Source organism: Carassius auratus, chromosome 2 (genome assembly GCF_003368295.1).
Source record: "Carassius auratus strain Wakin chromosome 2, ASM336829v1, whole genome shotgun sequence".
NCBI classification, from domain to species: Eukaryota; Metazoa; Chordata; class Actinopteri; order Cypriniformes; family Cyprinidae; genus Carassius; species Carassius auratus.
This window is the reverse complement of record NC_039244.1, coordinates 75,210-92,687: the sequence shown is the minus strand read 5'-3', so window position 1 is coordinate 92,687 and position 17,478 is coordinate 75,210. Positions and strand designations below refer to the sequence as shown.

Here is a 17,478-nt window from a genome sequence, read left to right as displayed (position 1 = left end):
AAGTGAAAATGAGACATTTTGTCTAGGCAAATAACTAAACTAAAATAAGTAAAAATACTAAAACTGTAATTAAAATAAGAGCAGAAATAAACTAAAATAATACATATTAGATGAAAAACTCAAGTAAAAATTGAGTTAAAGTGAACTAAAAGGAGTTCAAAGATTACTAGAAGTAGATTAAAAAAATGATTAATGCTACAAACAACTGATTTTAATACAGTTAAATTCTTTCCTGTCTTCAATGCAAGCTCAAATCGAGCGCGTCTCACTTTGGCGTTCTCCTCCTGCCACTTGCTCTTGGTCTCGTCCAGTGTGCTCTCCAGTTTGGCTCTCTGCTGCTCCATCTCACCGAGTCGCTCCTGAGCGTCCCATTTCTGGTGCTCCAAATCCTGAAGACCCACGTTTTCACGCTCAAGATCTCTCTGCACCTCCTGCACACAATCACTATTTCAGTTTAATACATTTGGACTTTTAAAGACACTTTTACAGAGCCTCCGTTTAATTAAAAGCATGAAAAGAGCAGCATGAACAGTTCATGTTGTGCAACTTAAGCTACATGCTACATGACAATTTAATAACTTAAGTGTTTGATTTCAAGGTATATGTTTGGCTCTTTAACAAGTGGGACAAAGTACAGAGGAGCCTCACCTGAACCTCGCTGTTCCTCTGTCGCAGGGCTTCCTCTTTCTGCCGGATTTCGGTCTCCAATATGCGTTTCTCACTATGTACAAAAAAAAAGTAAAATGAGTAAAAAGCAAAAAGTAAGAGAGCAAAATAAGTGATGCCAGATGGATGGTTATGTGTAGCGTATAATTCTCTGTGCATGAACTCTCTGACCTCTGCAGCTGGGAGATTTCCTGGTTGATGTCATCGAGATCCTTGACTCCCGTCGGCTCAACCAACCCAACTGAACTGCTGCTGTCCTGGAAAAATCATGTTATGTTAGAGACAGCCATTCTCTGTCATCTCCAGTAGACGTGTATATAATTATGCAGTACACAGAGATGATCACTAGGGGGCGTTCTCATCGGCTGAACATAAAGAGACAGACTTCATGCAAAATAAAATCAAAACAGACTATTTGCATTCCAACAGTCTCGTTCTAAATATTTTTTTTATGAAAACAAATATGATTTTAAAATTTTTCATTAAAATGTATTCTGAGGGTTTCACATTTATTACATTTATTATCACAGTGTATTTTCCATTTCAAACTTCAATACTTTTATAGAGTGCTTGAAGAAAAAAATGCCTCTTTGTAAATCTTTCAGACCATGCACTATGTAACATCTGATAAATGGTTTTAAAAACCAACTGTTAACATGCATGCAAATAATTGCTGGAATATTGTAGCTATGTATTGTGGTTAATTTATATCAATTACCCCAGGCTCAACCCAGACACAAGTTCAATGTGCAGCCATTCATTAAAATGGCAATGCAGTGTTGATATTATTCCACGTTTTCAATGATTACACCCATTTAAAATATTGCATGAATTTAGAAAATCTCATTTCCACTCAATGACGTGTCAGAAGCAATTACCCTGCTCAGACTGGTCAACGGAGTCAATTCAGACACGACTGATGGCGTGAATCCAGAGAGAATCTGGAGAAGAAAAAACAGAGAACGGAGACTGACAAACCAGAAATATCAGACACTATTTTACAGTGTCCTTGTCATACATTACGAGCATTCATTATAGTAATACCAGTAAATTAAGCATCGTTACATATGACTAACCCTAAACTAAACCATTATCCTAACTTTAAAAATATATAGAGTAAGTTCAGGTTTAGTAATATTATTGTATATTTGCATAAGAATAAGTTAAAATAAAGATTAATAAACACTGTAACTCTAGTTGGTAACCAAACAGTTAACGGTAGCCATTGACTTCCATAGAAAAAATAAAAAAATCTATGGGAGTCAATGGGTACCGTCAACTGTTTGGATACCCACATTCTTCAAAATATCTTCTTTTGTGTTCAACGGAACAAAGAAACTCATACAGGTTTGGGACAACTTGATGGTGAGCAAATAATGACAGAATTAAAAATTATTTAAGTGAACAAACCTATTAGAGCTGTTTGATTATGGCAAAAATCATAATCACGATTAAAATGGTCAATACTGTAATTGGGATTTTTTTTAACACGATTATGACTAAAAATGTATACTTTATACAACTTTAAATAAAGTTGCTATAACATTTAGATTTTAGAGACCAGCGAAATCTAACATTTCTCAATACCACAGAGAAACTCATATTAGTAAAAAAAAAAATGTCCTCAAAAATGATTGAAAATAATTAAACTCAGTAACACAATAAAAACAAAAAAAGCAAGGGACAAATACAATTTAACAAAAAAAATACAAATGACACATAACAGTGTTTTGATTCATCTTCCTTTGTTTCTCATTAAAGCTACAAAAGTCAACAGCAGTGAGTGATTTTCTCTGTCTTTTGTTGTTTGATTTATGTTTAGCACAGTCAGCAGCAGGAATATTAGGCTGCTGTCACTTTAAGAGCTGCACGGATGCAAAACTTCTGTTACACAGAAGGATTTTTTATTATTATTCTCAAAGGTTTACACTCACTTAAGACATAACTTACAAGTGTTTACATGCATAAGCGGAATAGGGCGCAATAATCATATTGTGATGAACTGCATAGCTCTATATCCTATTTAAAAAAATGATGGGACCTTATTATAAAATTTTACCAAAACATTATCATAAATGAGGAGTCCTTAAGGCTAAAGGGAGCGTGCTTTTGATCGTGACAGGATGCATGAAATGCATGTGTGTTTTATCTCCTCACCGGGGTGCTGACAGCTCCTCTCTCTGACGGTGGGATCATGTCAGGGGTCAGACTCTGAGGAGGATCCACTCCTTTCACCTTCTCCTGAATCAGGTGCATCGCCAGACAGAACTGCTCTTTGGTGAGTTTACCGGTGCGCTGAGTGTCAGCCAGCGACCTGCAGACACAAACAACAGAAAATATAACTCTAAGAACACGATTAAGTGTAGCATAATTAAAAACCCTAAGGCTGTGGGTGACTTCAGGAATGAGATTGTATTTTCCTCTTTAACCCAAACTTGACTGCCTCACCATATGTGTGCCAGCACGCTCTGAGGCAGCCGGGAGTTCATGAAGATATCCTTCACTTCACCTCCTCCAACCATCCCATCAAAATCAGAGTCAGCCAGTTCAAAGATCTCCTCGTACTGCTCTCGGTCTTCTGCTGGCACCACCCAGACATCAGAAAACGGCTGCTGGGATAAATATAGGGAACGTCTGGAATAGCATACAACTCGTATGTGCATTCTATGATTATTTTCTTTATGCATCAGCCAAAGCCAAAATCTGCAGAGCACACTGTCTGAGATACTTTATCCCACAAAGTCAGAAAGATCACATTTACGCACATAACCACATTTGACAGTTGGGGTCGTGTCAGTGAGAAAACATGTCGGATGCAGCATCTGTATTAATGGTAAATGTGTTCAAATTAATGAAATTGTTTGTTTTTTGTATTTGCAATAAAAACTAAATCTAAGTTGCATGTACAAAATAGCATAGTTTTGTCCAATAGCAAGAGAACATATAACGATTCAATTTACAGCACCTTCAGAAATGGAATAAAAACAAAAACAGATGCACATTATTAATTTGTAGATCTAGTTTTGTTGAACTGTACGTAAAAATGGCACATGCAGAAATCATTCTGAGCAGTTTAATTCTAGTATTATTTATATATTACTACATTTTTCTATTCATATTTCAGGTTTTTAGTAATTAGTGACTTTATATTTTATTTATAAATTAATATATAGATAAAATAAGTTTATTTATTTCCAATTAGTAATTTTGCTGCTTGAAGTTTAACTAAACTAGAAGTTTTTCATCTAATATTTATATTTGATTTTAGCCTTATTTTTTAGGTTTTTGATAATTACTCTGATATTTAGTATCATAATTCCTCTGATTGCTTTTTATATGTGTAAAATACACATCACTTTTTACAATAAATATGCAAAATAGCTACACCATGTGACATCAGTGAAGTTTGCATGATACTTCACCTAATATTAATTTAACAGTAAATATAGCACACTAATATTCCTTTCAGAATGCATAAATGCCAAAAACTTCATCGTTCATAAACTTCAAATGGTTCAATATCTTTTGCTCTCTGAATGCTCATGTAGTTAAATAAGTAAAAGATATTTTAAATGAGAATAGTTCTGTATATGTTAGGCACTGAGTAACTAATAATGAACTGCATTACTTGGTCAAAGAACTGTAGGTTGTGTTTGGCTTCCAAACAACGTTTAAAATCAAGCAGAAACAATCGTTCCCTTTCAAACACTATTTTGCAGTAACTCTGTAAGCATGAAGACTAGAGCTCCAGGAGCTGATAGGAATGTGGCCGGACTGGTTTCATGAGTGTTCGAGCGAGACAGACAGGTTTACATGCAGGACGACTGCTGTTGTGTTCACCTGTGTGTGTGTTTGAGGCTGCGCTGGGGTCGGGCTGGAGCGCTTGAATGAGCTCGAAGGAGACAAATTTGTGCTGCTTCCCAAAAGCGCTGGCCGCAGGTTCTCCTTCAGGAGGAACGGACTAGAGGGAAGAACGGGAACTGATCCCGGAAGAGCGCTTGCCATCTTCTTCCGCTTGAGAGGAGGGATGAGAGCGGTAGGGAGGGTGGATGGCACAGACTCCTTCTCTCGGGCTGCATAAACCAAGTGCATCGCCTGCAAAAAGATGTGACAATTAATAAAATGAGTGTTTCCTTTTTCTCAATAGTTAGAAATTCATCTGCAAGATGAATAAACAATCTTTCCATTGATGTGTGGTTTGTTAGGGTCGGACAACATTTGTCTGAGATACAACTATTTGAAAATCTGGAATCTGAGGGTGCAGAAAAAATATCTAAATATTGAGAAAAATCGCTTTTACAGTTCTCCATATAAAGTTTTTAGCAATGCATATTACTAATCAAAACACATGTTTTGATATATTTACAGTAGGAAATTTACAAAATATCTTAATTCAACATGATCTTTACTTAATATCCTAATGATTTTTGGCATAAAAGAAATATTGATTATTCTGACCCATACAATGTATTTTTGACTATTGCTACTAATATACCCCAGAGACTTCAGACTGCGTTTGTGCTCCACGGTCACTAATATACACATTGAACAGTGTCAATAACATTAAACATTAAAAGTAATGAGCACAAACGCTGTTAGGAGAACACACACACTACTTTAATACTTAGTGTTTGAGGTTTGATCACATCAACCATTAACTTCTACTAATAAAAGCACATGCTCTTTTGTTGGACTCACCACTGAAAACTCATCTTTATCCAAGTGTCCATCTTTGTCAATGTCACTGAGATCCCAAATCTACAAAACGGAGAGAGAGAAGTCAAAAAAATAAAACTTTGTGGTATCATATTTCATTTATGAATATACTAAAGATCTAAGCTACAAAGCAAGTCAAATATTGGCAATGTTAACATTTTGTAAATCAGTCAGAATTGGTCGAATAATATCAGAGGTAATATTATATTTTTTAATTATGTATAAACTGTATACACTAGCATTCAAATGTTTTTATAAAAATAAAAAATAAAAAAGTATTTTCTGCTCATCAAGGCTGCATTTATTTGACCACGAATACACTAAAAACGCTAATACAGTTAAATATTATACAAATTTAAAATAACTTTTCTGTGTGAATATGTTAAAACGTAATTTATTTCTGTGATGCACAGCTGTATTTTCAGCATAATTTCTCCAGTCTTCAGTGTCACATGATCTTCAGAAACAGAATAATATACAGATTTACTACTCAAGAAACAATATCTTACAATATCAGGCAAATATAAGTAAAATTAAGGGGCTTATTGGACTAAAGTGTCAGTGTGAGCCTTCTATACATTAAAACAGATATTCACCTTTCCAAGCACATCGAGAGGCAGGTTTGAGTTCATTAGGACTGGTTTCACTTTATCACCTGACAGCAGCCCACCAATCGGAGACAGACTCTCAAATATCCCATCATACTTTGCTTTATCCTCCGGCTGGAGAAGCCAAGCAGAATAGAAAAGAAACAATGTGTGTTGAAAAAAACCTGAGAATATTTAAACGTTTTTTTTTTATTATTACAAATCAGATTTTATTGCAGTAATTCTGTACCTTTATTGTCCAGCTGGAATCAGAAGCTGAGGTTGTGATGTTCAGGGACGGGCTAACGACGTCTCTCTGGAAAACACAGACATTTACATGCATTTGCTTTAACAGATGCTTTTAACCCAAATAACTTACAAATCATCATGCAAACACAAGCGCTTAACTGTTAATATCAGCTATCATTATTCAACGGGTTGACAGTGATTGGAGCACATAAGTGTTATTTACAAAGCATCATCTTTATTTATACACATGCTATTCGGCTAAAATCTACAGATAAACATGTGTGGATCATTGAATTTTCAGCTCAGATATATAAAGTGGCAATACTCACAAATTTAGGGATGGGTGCAGAGATGTTCTGGCTTGAACTGTTTAGACTGACATCACTTCCTCCTTGAGCAGAAGCCACCAGCCTCAGAGCAGAGAAGAAACCCTTCATAGAGAACGCAGTTAAACCAAGGTTATTACAGTTCTTTAAAACTAGAAAAAAATACATATATTTAAAATGAAAATAGTTTTGTTACTTGAAAAAAATGTCTCAAATTTTTAATAAAAACAAACATTAAACCCATTTTATTTCAGCTAGCAGCCAAAGCAACATTTTTATTTAGTTTAACTTGATTTGCAAAAATAACTACAAAAAATGAAATAAAAGAAATACAGAAATTAACAAAAACTAAATTACTAAAACTTTAAAATGCAATCAGAAAATATAAAAACAAATTTTAAAATATTAATAAAAACATTACAAAATGCAATTAATGTTCATATAAGCCCCTACCGAGCGCATAATCTTCAACTAGAAGACAATTTAGGCTATTAATTATTATATTCATTTCTTAGACATTACAGTGCTTGGCAGCCTTTTAATTTAACTAATGCTTCCATTTCTATAGTTTGAACATTGCAATTTTTTTTGTTTATGAGCGAGTGGGCCAATTACTTTTTTTCCCCAAATTCAGTGTCTGCAGTTTTCAACGTTTACATTTATTAAAATTGTAACAATAATAGGGCTCTATAAAATGCTTTTTTTCCCCTGAAATTCTTTTTCTGTTTTAATTGGATTCCGTGTTTTATGACTGAATACAAATGTATATAAAAAATGATTGTAATCAAATGATCACATAAAACAAATTAACTAATCTTTCAAATGTAAATCAAATTAACATGTAACAATTCCTTTTATTTTTAGCAGACTAAGCGCTGCACAATCAATGTTTACAAAACATTTGTGATATTCCTTAAAATTATATTTTAAGAAATTTTATCATTATTTCTTTGAGTAGTACACACTATTTTTCAAAGTAAACGGCACTTTTATTTTGGTGTGCCGTAGCTTGTTAGACCATTTGGCACTTCAGGTAAATGAAGAGCTGATATAAATGAATTTAAGACGTCAAAGATTATCTACTTGTGTAAAGGTCTATTCTGACATGAAACAATGGTATTTACCTTTTTATCCAAGTAACCTTTTCTCTCAGGGTCTGACAGCTCCCAGATCTGTATAGAGAAGCAAACACACAGTCAGTTTCTGCCAAGAGCTCTAGCGCTGCGTCTCCAGGCTTTCAGATGTTCAGACATGGGATAATTCGCTCGCACCTGACCCAGTGTGCTGTCTGAAAGCCCTGATTTCTTCAAGAACTGAGCAGCTTCTGCGGCACCCACTTTCCCAGTGTTTCCCGGATCCACCTGCAACAGAGTCAAAAGGCCATCAGCGTCACTTATAATGTCAAGAAGAAACTAAAGATGAACAACACATCATAAGTATCAGCCAATAGCATGATACTATACTTGATGACTGACAGTGGGAGCGCATAATATCAGCAATAATTCCATTTTAAACAGCTTTTAAACAGGTAATTTACCTGTCTGTAGAAGCTCTCATATGCAGGGTTTCCACTTGATAACTGCATAAATAGAAGAGAAAATGAATATTGTTAGTTAATGCATTAACGTATATTCAACTAATCAGACTTTACTGTAAAGTGTTAGCAGTATAATAAAAAACAAGTAGCAGTTAAATATCAAAAATACGACAGTGTTTAAGTGCTACATTGAAAAAAAAATAATATAGTCGAAATATTTCAAGTCATAATACTACGAGAATAAAGTTGAAATGTTTTGAGAATTAAGTCCTAATACTATGAGAATAAAGCCGAAATATTTCAAGAATAAAGTCAAAATATTTCGAGAATAAAATCGAAATATTACGAGAAAAAAATCTAAATATTACGAGAATAAATTCGTAATACTACAAGATTAAAATCGTAAATAAAATAAAAAAATAAACTTTATTCTCGAAACATTTCGACTTTATTCTTGTCATTTTCTTTTTTATTCAACGTGGCACTAAAACGCCGTCGTAAAAAAACAACAACAAAAAAAAAAAAAAATGGGACAAGGGTGAAAAAATACTTATTTCTTGTAGTATCAAAAAATCGATGACGTCACATCGATGACGACATGTGATTAAAACACTGGTTTCTCTCGATAAAGACAGAATAGATAAACGGTTTGCGGACATAATACATCGAACAAAATCAGAATAATGTTTCTGAACAAAATTCTGAACAATCCAGAGCCAGAAATCACATAAAAAACACTGATTAGTTCCGTCGTGGTGCTACACAAACAGCTGTCACGACACAGAAACAGTCGAAAAGTTGTAAAACAGCGACCTTGAAGAAGAAAATCAGTCAGAAATCAATTATTAGACATCATTACGATACATAACTAGGCAAAACTGAAAATATAACTATGACATAATCGCTAACAACAACCGATAACTGCGCCCGTTTCACCGGAGAGCCCAATCTCCGCGCGTTTACACTTAAACACGACATAACCGCGTTTTCTACAACCGGGGAACAAGATTTAGATAAATCCTCCCAAAATGTACTTTACAGTTCAGTTTTAATCAAACTTTTAAAGTCTTTACCTGACTGAGTGGCGTGAGCGCCGCCATATTTCCTGATTCACTAGCACGCGCGCAGCCAGTCAGGAGCCTGTCTCGTGAACGCGCAATGTCAAATGTAAAAGCCTGAGTTACGAATTCATTAAAGATCGTATTTTAGATGTTCATGAAAGAGGCGGTTTATTTTACTAAAGTAATTTTAATTAAGTTATTACCGAATTCTTAACGCATTGGCCCTACTAAGCTATTCTGAAACAAACGTACGCATGTGGACAAATAGTTAATTATTATTTATATTATTAATCTAAAATTTAAAATCAGGTAAAAAGCATGTAAAACATAACACAGAACAGAAAATATCTAGAAAATATTAAATTATATAATATATTTAATCATATATAATTATAATAAATTGTATATGTTAAACTGTTATGGGAGAATGTGTTATAAATTTACTGTAGTTCAATGTAGTAAAATAAAGAAAAGGAAAACAGAAAAGAAAAATATCAGTTCATGTATCTAAATTTCCTATGAAATACAGCTTCAACTTTGCACACATTATCAAAGTTTATTTGTGATAATGTGAGTTAAACTGTGTTTAGCACAAATTTATCTTGACAATGTCCGATAATACTTAACCAAAATATGATCAGGTCAAAGTGTCTGAATAATTTTTAGTACAAATTACGGGTATAATTTGTCACGGTTCACTCTTTTTAGCTATCTTTGCCTACATAAATGAACCATAGTGTCCTGCAACCACTAGTAAAACAAATATCAAAAATGATATCTGGTGTCTGAATCATTTTTGGTTTGATCGTACATAGCCTGTACTGTAAACTGTAAAATGTCTCCACCTTGTGTACCAAATTTGTAAATGCATGACATCTAGAAACAAATAATGTAATATAAATCAGCTTGTTTTATTACAGAAAACATGTGGTGAAAATAATACAAGCAACTCCCAGAAACAACCTAATGCATTCATCATTTTTTTTTTTTTTTTTTTTTTTTTTTGGGATCAGCTTCTTTGTTGCAAACACAAACTTATCAACCAAACCAAACAAAAGTGAGTACAAGTCCAAATATTTATTCAGATGCATGTGACTAAAGCTGATGATGAGCAAACCTTCTGGAGAAATGATGAATTTATGAAAATGTGTAATGTGTAAACATCTTCATCTGTTCTTTCAGTGTAATAATAACCAACCTGAATCGTATTAGTATAAAAAAAGTAATAGTAAAATGTTCTGATTATGAAACCATGATGTGCTCAAACTCACAAAAAAAATCACAACTGAATGTACAATAAAGTTTTTTATTAAAACTTTGGCAACTCTCTCAATATGTAAAAAGGTGTTTTAATGTCACTAAACAGGATTTTCAGTACTAATCCGATTTGAACATCTGGGTTTTAGTTCACAGTGTTTATTTTAATGCAGCCTGGACACCTCTGCAAATATCCCCGCATCCCTTAATTTAGCTCATTTATTTTCAAGAAACAAAAAAAAAAAATTATATCAACTACATACTGAACATAAAACTCTGAAACTCAAACTGCAAGACATTTGTAATAAATAGAGATGGAAAATAAAAGGAATTTTACTGAATATCTTGTTTGGGAGATTCATAAAATAACAGAACAAAACTAAATCATAAGTGCCAAAGGAACATTATGTCATTGTACATTTCTTTTGCACTACAGTACAAACATTAATCAGTCCTCATTGATGAAATACAGGCAGAATGAATTTGCGTAAATCCTTGTGTTTTCTTGCAATAATTTTCACAAAAAAGATTTTGTTCTGCTCGTGTTTCAGAAATGAGGACTCCAGTTTGAAACCCAGCCTGTGATTTGATTAATCTCTTATTAATAACAAAAGGGCGAAAATCACCATCCTCCATTCTTCCGTTTCAGTGCACTTTGCGCTCATCACATTTCTGCAACGCAGAGAAACAACTGCTCAAGCGGTGTAACATCCCAGTAACATTCTTTACTGTGTATGGAAGTCTGTTTCCACTATGGGAAAATACAAAACATTTATAACATATATATATATATTTATATATATTTTTGACTTTTTATGTCACAGTTCGGACTTAATTTCTCACAAAAAAAGTCAGAATTGCGAGATATAAACCCATTTGAAAAAATTTTGCCTGTAATTCTGAAAAGCGTTTTTTTCCACCACAGAATAAAAACATTCCAATAAACACGACTCAAAGAGCTATGAGCTTCTATCTCACAATTTTAAGTTTAAATCTTAAAATTCAGACTTTTTCCTCAATATTATCAGTTTATATCTCACAATATTTTGTTTCTATCTTGCAATTTTGACTTTAAACCAAACAATTCTGACATTTTCCTCATTATTTCGAGCTTATATCTTGCAATTTTGAGTTTAAATCTCACAATTCATATTATTTTAAATCTCACAATTTTTACTTTTTTTCCCCTCAGACAAAAAGTCCCAATTGTGAGATATAAGCTGAGAATTACTTTTTTTTTTTTTTGTATTCCGTGGTGAAAACAGGCTTCCATAATTACAACAGTAAATCAAATAAACTTCATGAATTTAGTCTAGTTCCTTCAAACTAACACCAACATCTCGTACTAATATGGGTATCGATTTTAGAAACATGAAAGGCACAAAAAACCTGATAATAGATTTCAAACAGATCAGACTCCTGCAGCTGTACAGAAAACTCTTCAATAACAAAAAAATTAAATGTATAGGTTAAGAACTTCCGGTCGCCCTTTTGCCCTCTATGACATCATCACGACATCATCGCCGTCTCTAAGGACGCGGAGTTTAGAATGAATGCACTGCAGTCGTTTCCTGGCAACCACGGAATGTGGACGGTAATCTAGATCCTGTGTTACAGTTCGTCTTTGGGAAGCGCATCAGGGTCTCCCTCCTCCTCTGGAGACTCGTCCGTCTCGTCCTCCTCCTCTTCCTCCTCCTCACCTTCATCCTCCTCCTCCTCCCCTTCATCTGCTTCTGTGCTCTGCTCCTTGTTCTTCTCCTCCTCCTCTTTGCGTTTCTTCTCATCCTGTTCCTCTTTCATTTTCTTCTCGGGACCCTGCGGCAAGAATATTTTTGTTTTGTTTTGTAATAAATGCATGTTTATTGCATATTCACTAGCTCAACAAGACGCTCAAATCCAGCTCTTACCTTTGTAGCACCCCACGTTTCATTTCCGAAATCCTCAGCTTCCTTCACGTCATCCGTGATGAAGAAGTTGTCAAATATAGTGCCGGATTTCACCTGGAGTGATGAAACAGAAACAGATATAAATCGGACTGGATGATCTAGTTTAATGATAATAATAATAATATTAAATACAGATTATAACATTTATGAAAATGTTTAAATCAAATAAATAAACTAATATTTATATTTAAACAATTTTAAGTCTAAGTAATATGTTGTGATTTTATAATTTTGTTTACATAGCTTTTAATTACATTTATTTAATTTCAGTTAACATTTATTTTATTTCAAATAACACATTTCATTTAACTAATCCTGATATTTAGTAATTCTTCTGAAATGGCTTAAAGGTGTAAAAGAGGAACCATCATTTCAAATCAAATAAATAGATGGGAAAAAAAATTAAACCAAAAACTAAAATTCAATAAAAATCTTATTAACATCAACAGGTGCCAAAGTTTTCAGGAATCTGAACTGGCCTCATTAAAAGCACTTTACAATCAACACAATATTCAAAATACGCTTCTCAAAATCTCATCGACATGTATTCCTGAATTGCATTATTTTTTAAATTTTATATAATGCTTCCTGAGGTTCACTTATATAGTTAGTAGGGTTTTCATAATTATGAAATACAAGGCTATTTTACGGTAATATTAATAATAAAAAGAATAAAACAAATAAGTAAATAAATAAAAAATAATAAGTAAATAAATAAAAAATAATTTATGATTTACTTATTTATTATTATTTTTACTATCAATATTAGCATAAAATAGCTTTGTATTTCATTATTATGAAAACCCTACTAAACTATAAGAAAATGTGCATCAGAATCAGAAATATACACACACACACTTCCTGAAGTGCAATTTTCATAATTCAAAAATAGAAGGCTATTTTATGTTAAATAATAAACAATTAAATAAATAAATATTTAAAAATTATCTGCTATATGCTAATACTTCCAGATGTCCACTAATATATATTTTTTTTATAATCAAGAAAAATGAAAGGTTATTTTAATGACAGCACTAAGGCGTCTCACCTGCCAGAGATCCAGCCCAATGACTCCAATGTTGTCGAATTTGTAGATCTCGGCGTCAGGAGAGTATTCAGGGTTGTCGATTTCAGGATGCACCCAGATGCCCTTGTAGTTGGGGTTGTCGATCTGTTTGGGTTTCCACTCGCCCTGCACCAAAACACAACAGTAAATGACTTTCAGAGGCCTGAAGCGCTGTGGAAGCGTCCTGTTGAGGCATCTTCAAGCATGTGAATCTGTACCTTATACTCCGGGTTTGGGATCACGGCAGGTTCCCACTCTCCATCCATATCCTCATCCCAGTCGTCTGGCTTCTTGGCATCAGGATCGGGAATGTTCTCTGGCTTATCCCAGTCCTGACAACATCAGACAGTCAGTGTTAAAAGATGAAACCGAGGCAGCTGTGCCTCACAGGTGATGGGAAACAGAATCGAACCTCGGGTTTGGTGTCCGACTCGTCGTCGATCTTGGCGCGGTCGTCCCAGTCCTCAGGTTTCTTGGCTTCGGGGTCCTTGATCTTCTTTGGGGGCAGGAAGTCCCAGTCCTCCTCCAGAGAGCCAGACTCCACCTTCTCATTGTCGATCTTCACCTCGTACGTCTGATCCGGATTCAGGATCAATGTGTACAAGTGAGTCAATTCATCATCCTGAGGAGAACGAGAGCGTTCAGTTAGAGACGATTTGAACATTTTAATTTCATTCCATGACATTTTTGTATTACTGATGCTCTCAACTAACAGGGCTATTTTTTTTTTTTTAAGTATTTTTGAAAGTTCAAATTTTTTTACTTTCAAACTTCATACATTAAAATAAATTTTTGAATACATTACAGGGGCTACAATATCAATTAATTTATTTATTACTTCGTTTTATTTATTTATGTGTTAACATTTAAACAACAAAATATTTTTTTCAAATGTGTAGATGATAAGATGACAATTTTTTTTTGTCTAAACTTTTTATTTTAATTTTTTGTATTTATTTTTATTTTTTTATAAAGTTCTATTATATATACAGATCGTTTCAAATTAGAATTCAGTTAAGTTCAACACAAAACAAACCAAGGTTTACAAATAAAATCTAATTAATAACTAAATTTAAAATCATAATAGCAGCATTTCAACATTTTAATTCAGTTTAATCCGATGTACTAAAATAAGTACAATTAAAATGGGATTTTTTTTTTATAAAAACTATATGCGTGCATATAAAAAAAAAAAAAATACAAATATTAAATACAAAAATAAAACAATGATTCACGATATTGATAAAATAATAAATGTCGCAGTGAAACCACAATAACAAAAATGTATGTAAAGTCCACAGAAGTGAATTATGTCAGGATTCAGTTCAATTCAATAACAGTGCTAAAAATCAGAGTCATTATCCAATCAAACTTTGTTCTTGTATGACAGTGTCCTTGCATTACATCAATGATATTACTGAATTTTAACCAAACCCTTGGACCTCACCTTGCATTTGATATCTTTCTTGATGAGGTGGTTCTTTCCTTTGTAGTTGAAGATGACGTGGACCTTCTTAGTGCTGTAGCCACAGATATCCGGCCCTGTTGAGGTGATTTATACGAGAAAACATAAATAAATAACCCGTTTCCTTTAATAACTCCAGGTGTTCACACACGAATGAGTCTTGGCTGACGTACCGAACATGATGTAATACTGGGAGTCTCCGTGCATGTCCGCCTGGTTGAGATCAGCCGGGAAGACTTTAACGTATCCGCCTCCGCAGTCGATCTTCTGCTCGTGTTTGACGGTGAACTGGATCACCAGAGGTTTGCCCTCGTTGCTGAAGGGCTCGAAGCGGGCGGAGGTGGCGTAGAAATGGGCATCCTGACTGCTCTGCAGACCTGTCAGTGGATAAAGAGATCGCAAAAGTCAAGTAAACTCAGCTTCTTTTGCTGAACCAAAGGTTTTTAGGGATGCAAACGCCTACCCTTGTCTTTCTCAGCGTCTCCGTAGAAGTTTCCAGCAGTCAGTTTGAACTGGCCATAGTCAGATTTGTGCTCGGAGTTCAGCCATCGAGTCTTCCAGGCATCTGTGAATGTGGATAAAAAAGTTAGAAGCAAAGAAATGAGGCTAAAAAGATAAAGTGAATGCAACATGAATAGCATCCTAAAAAGGGAAATTGCATTGAAATATACAAACTGTTTCAAAGCAGCTGCACACTAAAAACAAGAAAAATAACTGTTTATGTCGTAAAATTCAACTTTTATCAAATAAATACAATTTTAGCTGTAAAGCAGCTCTACAGAAGACAACGGTGTCATTATTCCGTTCAATTTAGATTCAATTCAGTTCAATAAACGTGTCAGTGTTGCAAATTTCATCTTTAATGAAACAAACCAAAGTTATTACAGTTTACTAAATCTAAAACTAGAATTATTTAAAAACATTTCCATTACTTGAAATAAAGTAAATGTTAACATGTTATAAATGTTGAAATATGATTACCTTCCTAAAAAGGAAATTGCATGCACATCAATTTTTACAAATCTTTTTTTGACATGATTGTGTTTATATAAAGTATTGCCAAAGCTTTAAAACAATAAAAGAAATGACAAGAAATATACAATAAAATAATAATAACAAATGACAATAAAAAGATTATATTAAAATGAGGTCCTAAATAATCAGTAAAAATACTATTTTTAATTTTTTATATATAAAAAAGTATATATATATATATATATATATATATATATATATATAGTTTTGTTTTGTTTTTTTAAGACATACACAACATAAACATATTTATTTATTTACAATTTATATTTATCTAATCGTCAAAAAAACTAACTAACCCAAATTGTACGATAAAGCCTTTATCTATAAACTTGAAGAGGAAACAAGATGAATTAATGTGGATTGCAGGTCCAATCACATTCCACACATGTTTAATGATTGATATTTAAGGAAGTTTGGGGAATAACTTAAGAAACTTCCTGTTCTTCTTGATAGACATATGTTTGTGATAATGCACCTTTTGCTTTCATTTGCACCAGCATAATTAAATGATTAAATGCATATACATAAACACATCTTGTTCTTTAACAAACCAATTAGACAAGGCCTGAAATGATTAAGTGGGCACAGGGAATTTAAGCAGCTACTGAGGTGTGTGTTGTGACATGCCATTAAACTATTTCAACAGGTAATAGGATTTAGTGAGCATCACTGCTGCAGGGGTCTCGGTGGGCGTGGCTTCTCATTCAACACGCCCCTGAGTGAAAGACAGTCATCAGAACCTCTGGATCATTGTCCCAAAATATAAATTGTAACCTCTAATTGTTTATTTGGCTACTTTTAGGAGTACACAAACATACAGAAAGCTAAAATTTTACCTATTTTTTTTTTAAGTTAACAAATATCCGACATGTGCCATAATTTACTACTTTAGTACTGTAACATACATTGTGCAAAGGAAAGAAAGAAAGAAAGAAAGAAAGAAAGAAAGATGCATAATTTTTGATGGTTTCATTTTTGCTCTGTCAAACTAATATGCATAAACCAATACTAAGTAATCAGATGCACTTTCCAAAGATAACAAAATTACAATTAAACATCACAGCCTATTAATTATCCATTCGATAACCCATTTTAATATTACTTTTAATGTTGTGACCTACAAATCAACCATGACATCCAAGACTAAATGAAACACTCACCTCCATCCAGAAACTGCTCTTTAAAGTACACCTCTGCATTGGCAGCCAGTGCTAATAATAAAGCAGAAACGATCGGGAATAATGTAATTATTTGCATATTTGTTAATTTCAGGAATGAACCCGCACACTCCCTCTCTGCGACTCACGCTCGCGCTCTGCTGAGCTCGGTTTATCCGTGGCTCCTAGAGAAGCGCGTGGCTGCACAGATGTCTGCCGCTGATTGGTCCACAGCTGACGCTCTCGACCAATCACAAGAGACCACGAAGTGCCTGGCTCGCCTCTAGCCCGGATACCGTATCCGCCTCTTGTGCTGCTCTCAGATCAGCCGTTACTGTACGCAATGACTCGCGGTCGCGTCACTTGACAGTGCAGAACTGACTCAGGATCAGTTTATCAGGACAACAGCG

General features: G+C 34.0%; 2 protein-coding genes across 5 annotated transcripts in view; both read right to left on the bottom strand.

Annotated features, from left to right (window-relative positions):
- Window positions 1–9,233, bottom strand: part of LOC113111268 (epidermal growth factor receptor substrate 15-like 1) — a 32,033-nt gene extending 22,800 nt beyond the window's left edge. For 3 of the 4 annotated variants that reach the window (XM_026275879.1, XM_026275895.1, XM_026275905.1), the window contains exons 1-15: window positions 9,155–9,233; window positions 8,082–8,123; window positions 7,816–7,905; window positions 7,669–7,716; window positions 6,548–6,649; window positions 6,220–6,285; window positions 5,979–6,104; window positions 5,365–5,424; window positions 4,507–4,761; window positions 3,115–3,278; window positions 2,824–2,980; window positions 1,545–1,607; window positions 838–923; window positions 649–721; window positions 270–431 (exon numbers count right to left, since the gene is read on the bottom strand). In XM_026275879.1, coding sequence (XP_026131664.1) covers window positions 270–431; window positions 649–721; window positions 838–923; window positions 1,545–1,607; window positions 2,824–2,980; window positions 3,115–3,278; window positions 4,507–4,761; window positions 5,365–5,424; window positions 5,979–6,104; window positions 6,220–6,285; window positions 6,548–6,649; window positions 7,669–7,716; window positions 7,816–7,905; window positions 8,082–8,123; window positions 9,155–9,181 — 1,521 coding nt within the window. In that variant the 5' untranslated portion in view covers window positions 9,182–9,233. The remainder of the gene's footprint in view (window positions 1–269; window positions 432–648; window positions 722–837; window positions 924–1,544; window positions 1,608–2,823; window positions 2,981–3,114; window positions 3,279–4,506; window positions 4,762–5,364; window positions 5,425–5,978; window positions 6,105–6,219; window positions 6,286–6,547; window positions 6,650–7,668; window positions 7,717–7,815; window positions 7,906–8,081; window positions 8,124–9,154) is intronic. The other variant, XM_026275887.1, reaches the window with a different exon arrangement.
- Window positions 9,234–11,209: 1,976 nt separating this feature from the next.
- On the bottom strand, window positions 11,210–17,268 carry LOC113111259 (calreticulin-like). Its single transcript, XM_026275867.1, has 9 exons — window positions 17,072–17,268; window positions 15,340–15,441; window positions 15,050–15,253; window positions 14,859–14,953; window positions 13,824–14,033; window positions 13,630–13,743; window positions 13,394–13,537; window positions 12,307–12,399; window positions 11,210–12,214 (listed from the first exon to the last, which is right to left on the bottom strand). The coding sequence occupies exons 1-9, from the start codon at window positions 17,166–17,168 to the stop codon at window positions 12,011–12,013; spliced, it is 1,263 nt and encodes a 420-aa protein (XP_026131652.1). The 5' UTR covers window positions 17,169–17,268; the 3' UTR covers window positions 11,210–12,010.
- Between the last annotated feature and the right edge of the window lie 210 nt (window positions 17,269–17,478).

Bases quoted from the DNA above. Each gene is read 5' to 3' on its own strand.
- LOC113111259 (XM_026275867.1), bottom strand. From the start codon at position 17,168: ATGCAAATAATTACATTATTCCCGATCGTTTCTGCTTTATTATTAGCA. The intron at 15,254-15,339 runs GTAGGCGTTTGC...ATCCACTGACAG, and splicing joins AGACGCTGAGAAAGACAAGG to GTCTGCAGAGCAGTCAGGAT. The intron at 12,400-13,393 runs GTGAGACGCCTT...TCATCACTCCAG, and splicing joins TTGGGCTGGATCTCTGGCAG to GTGAAATCCGGCACTATATT.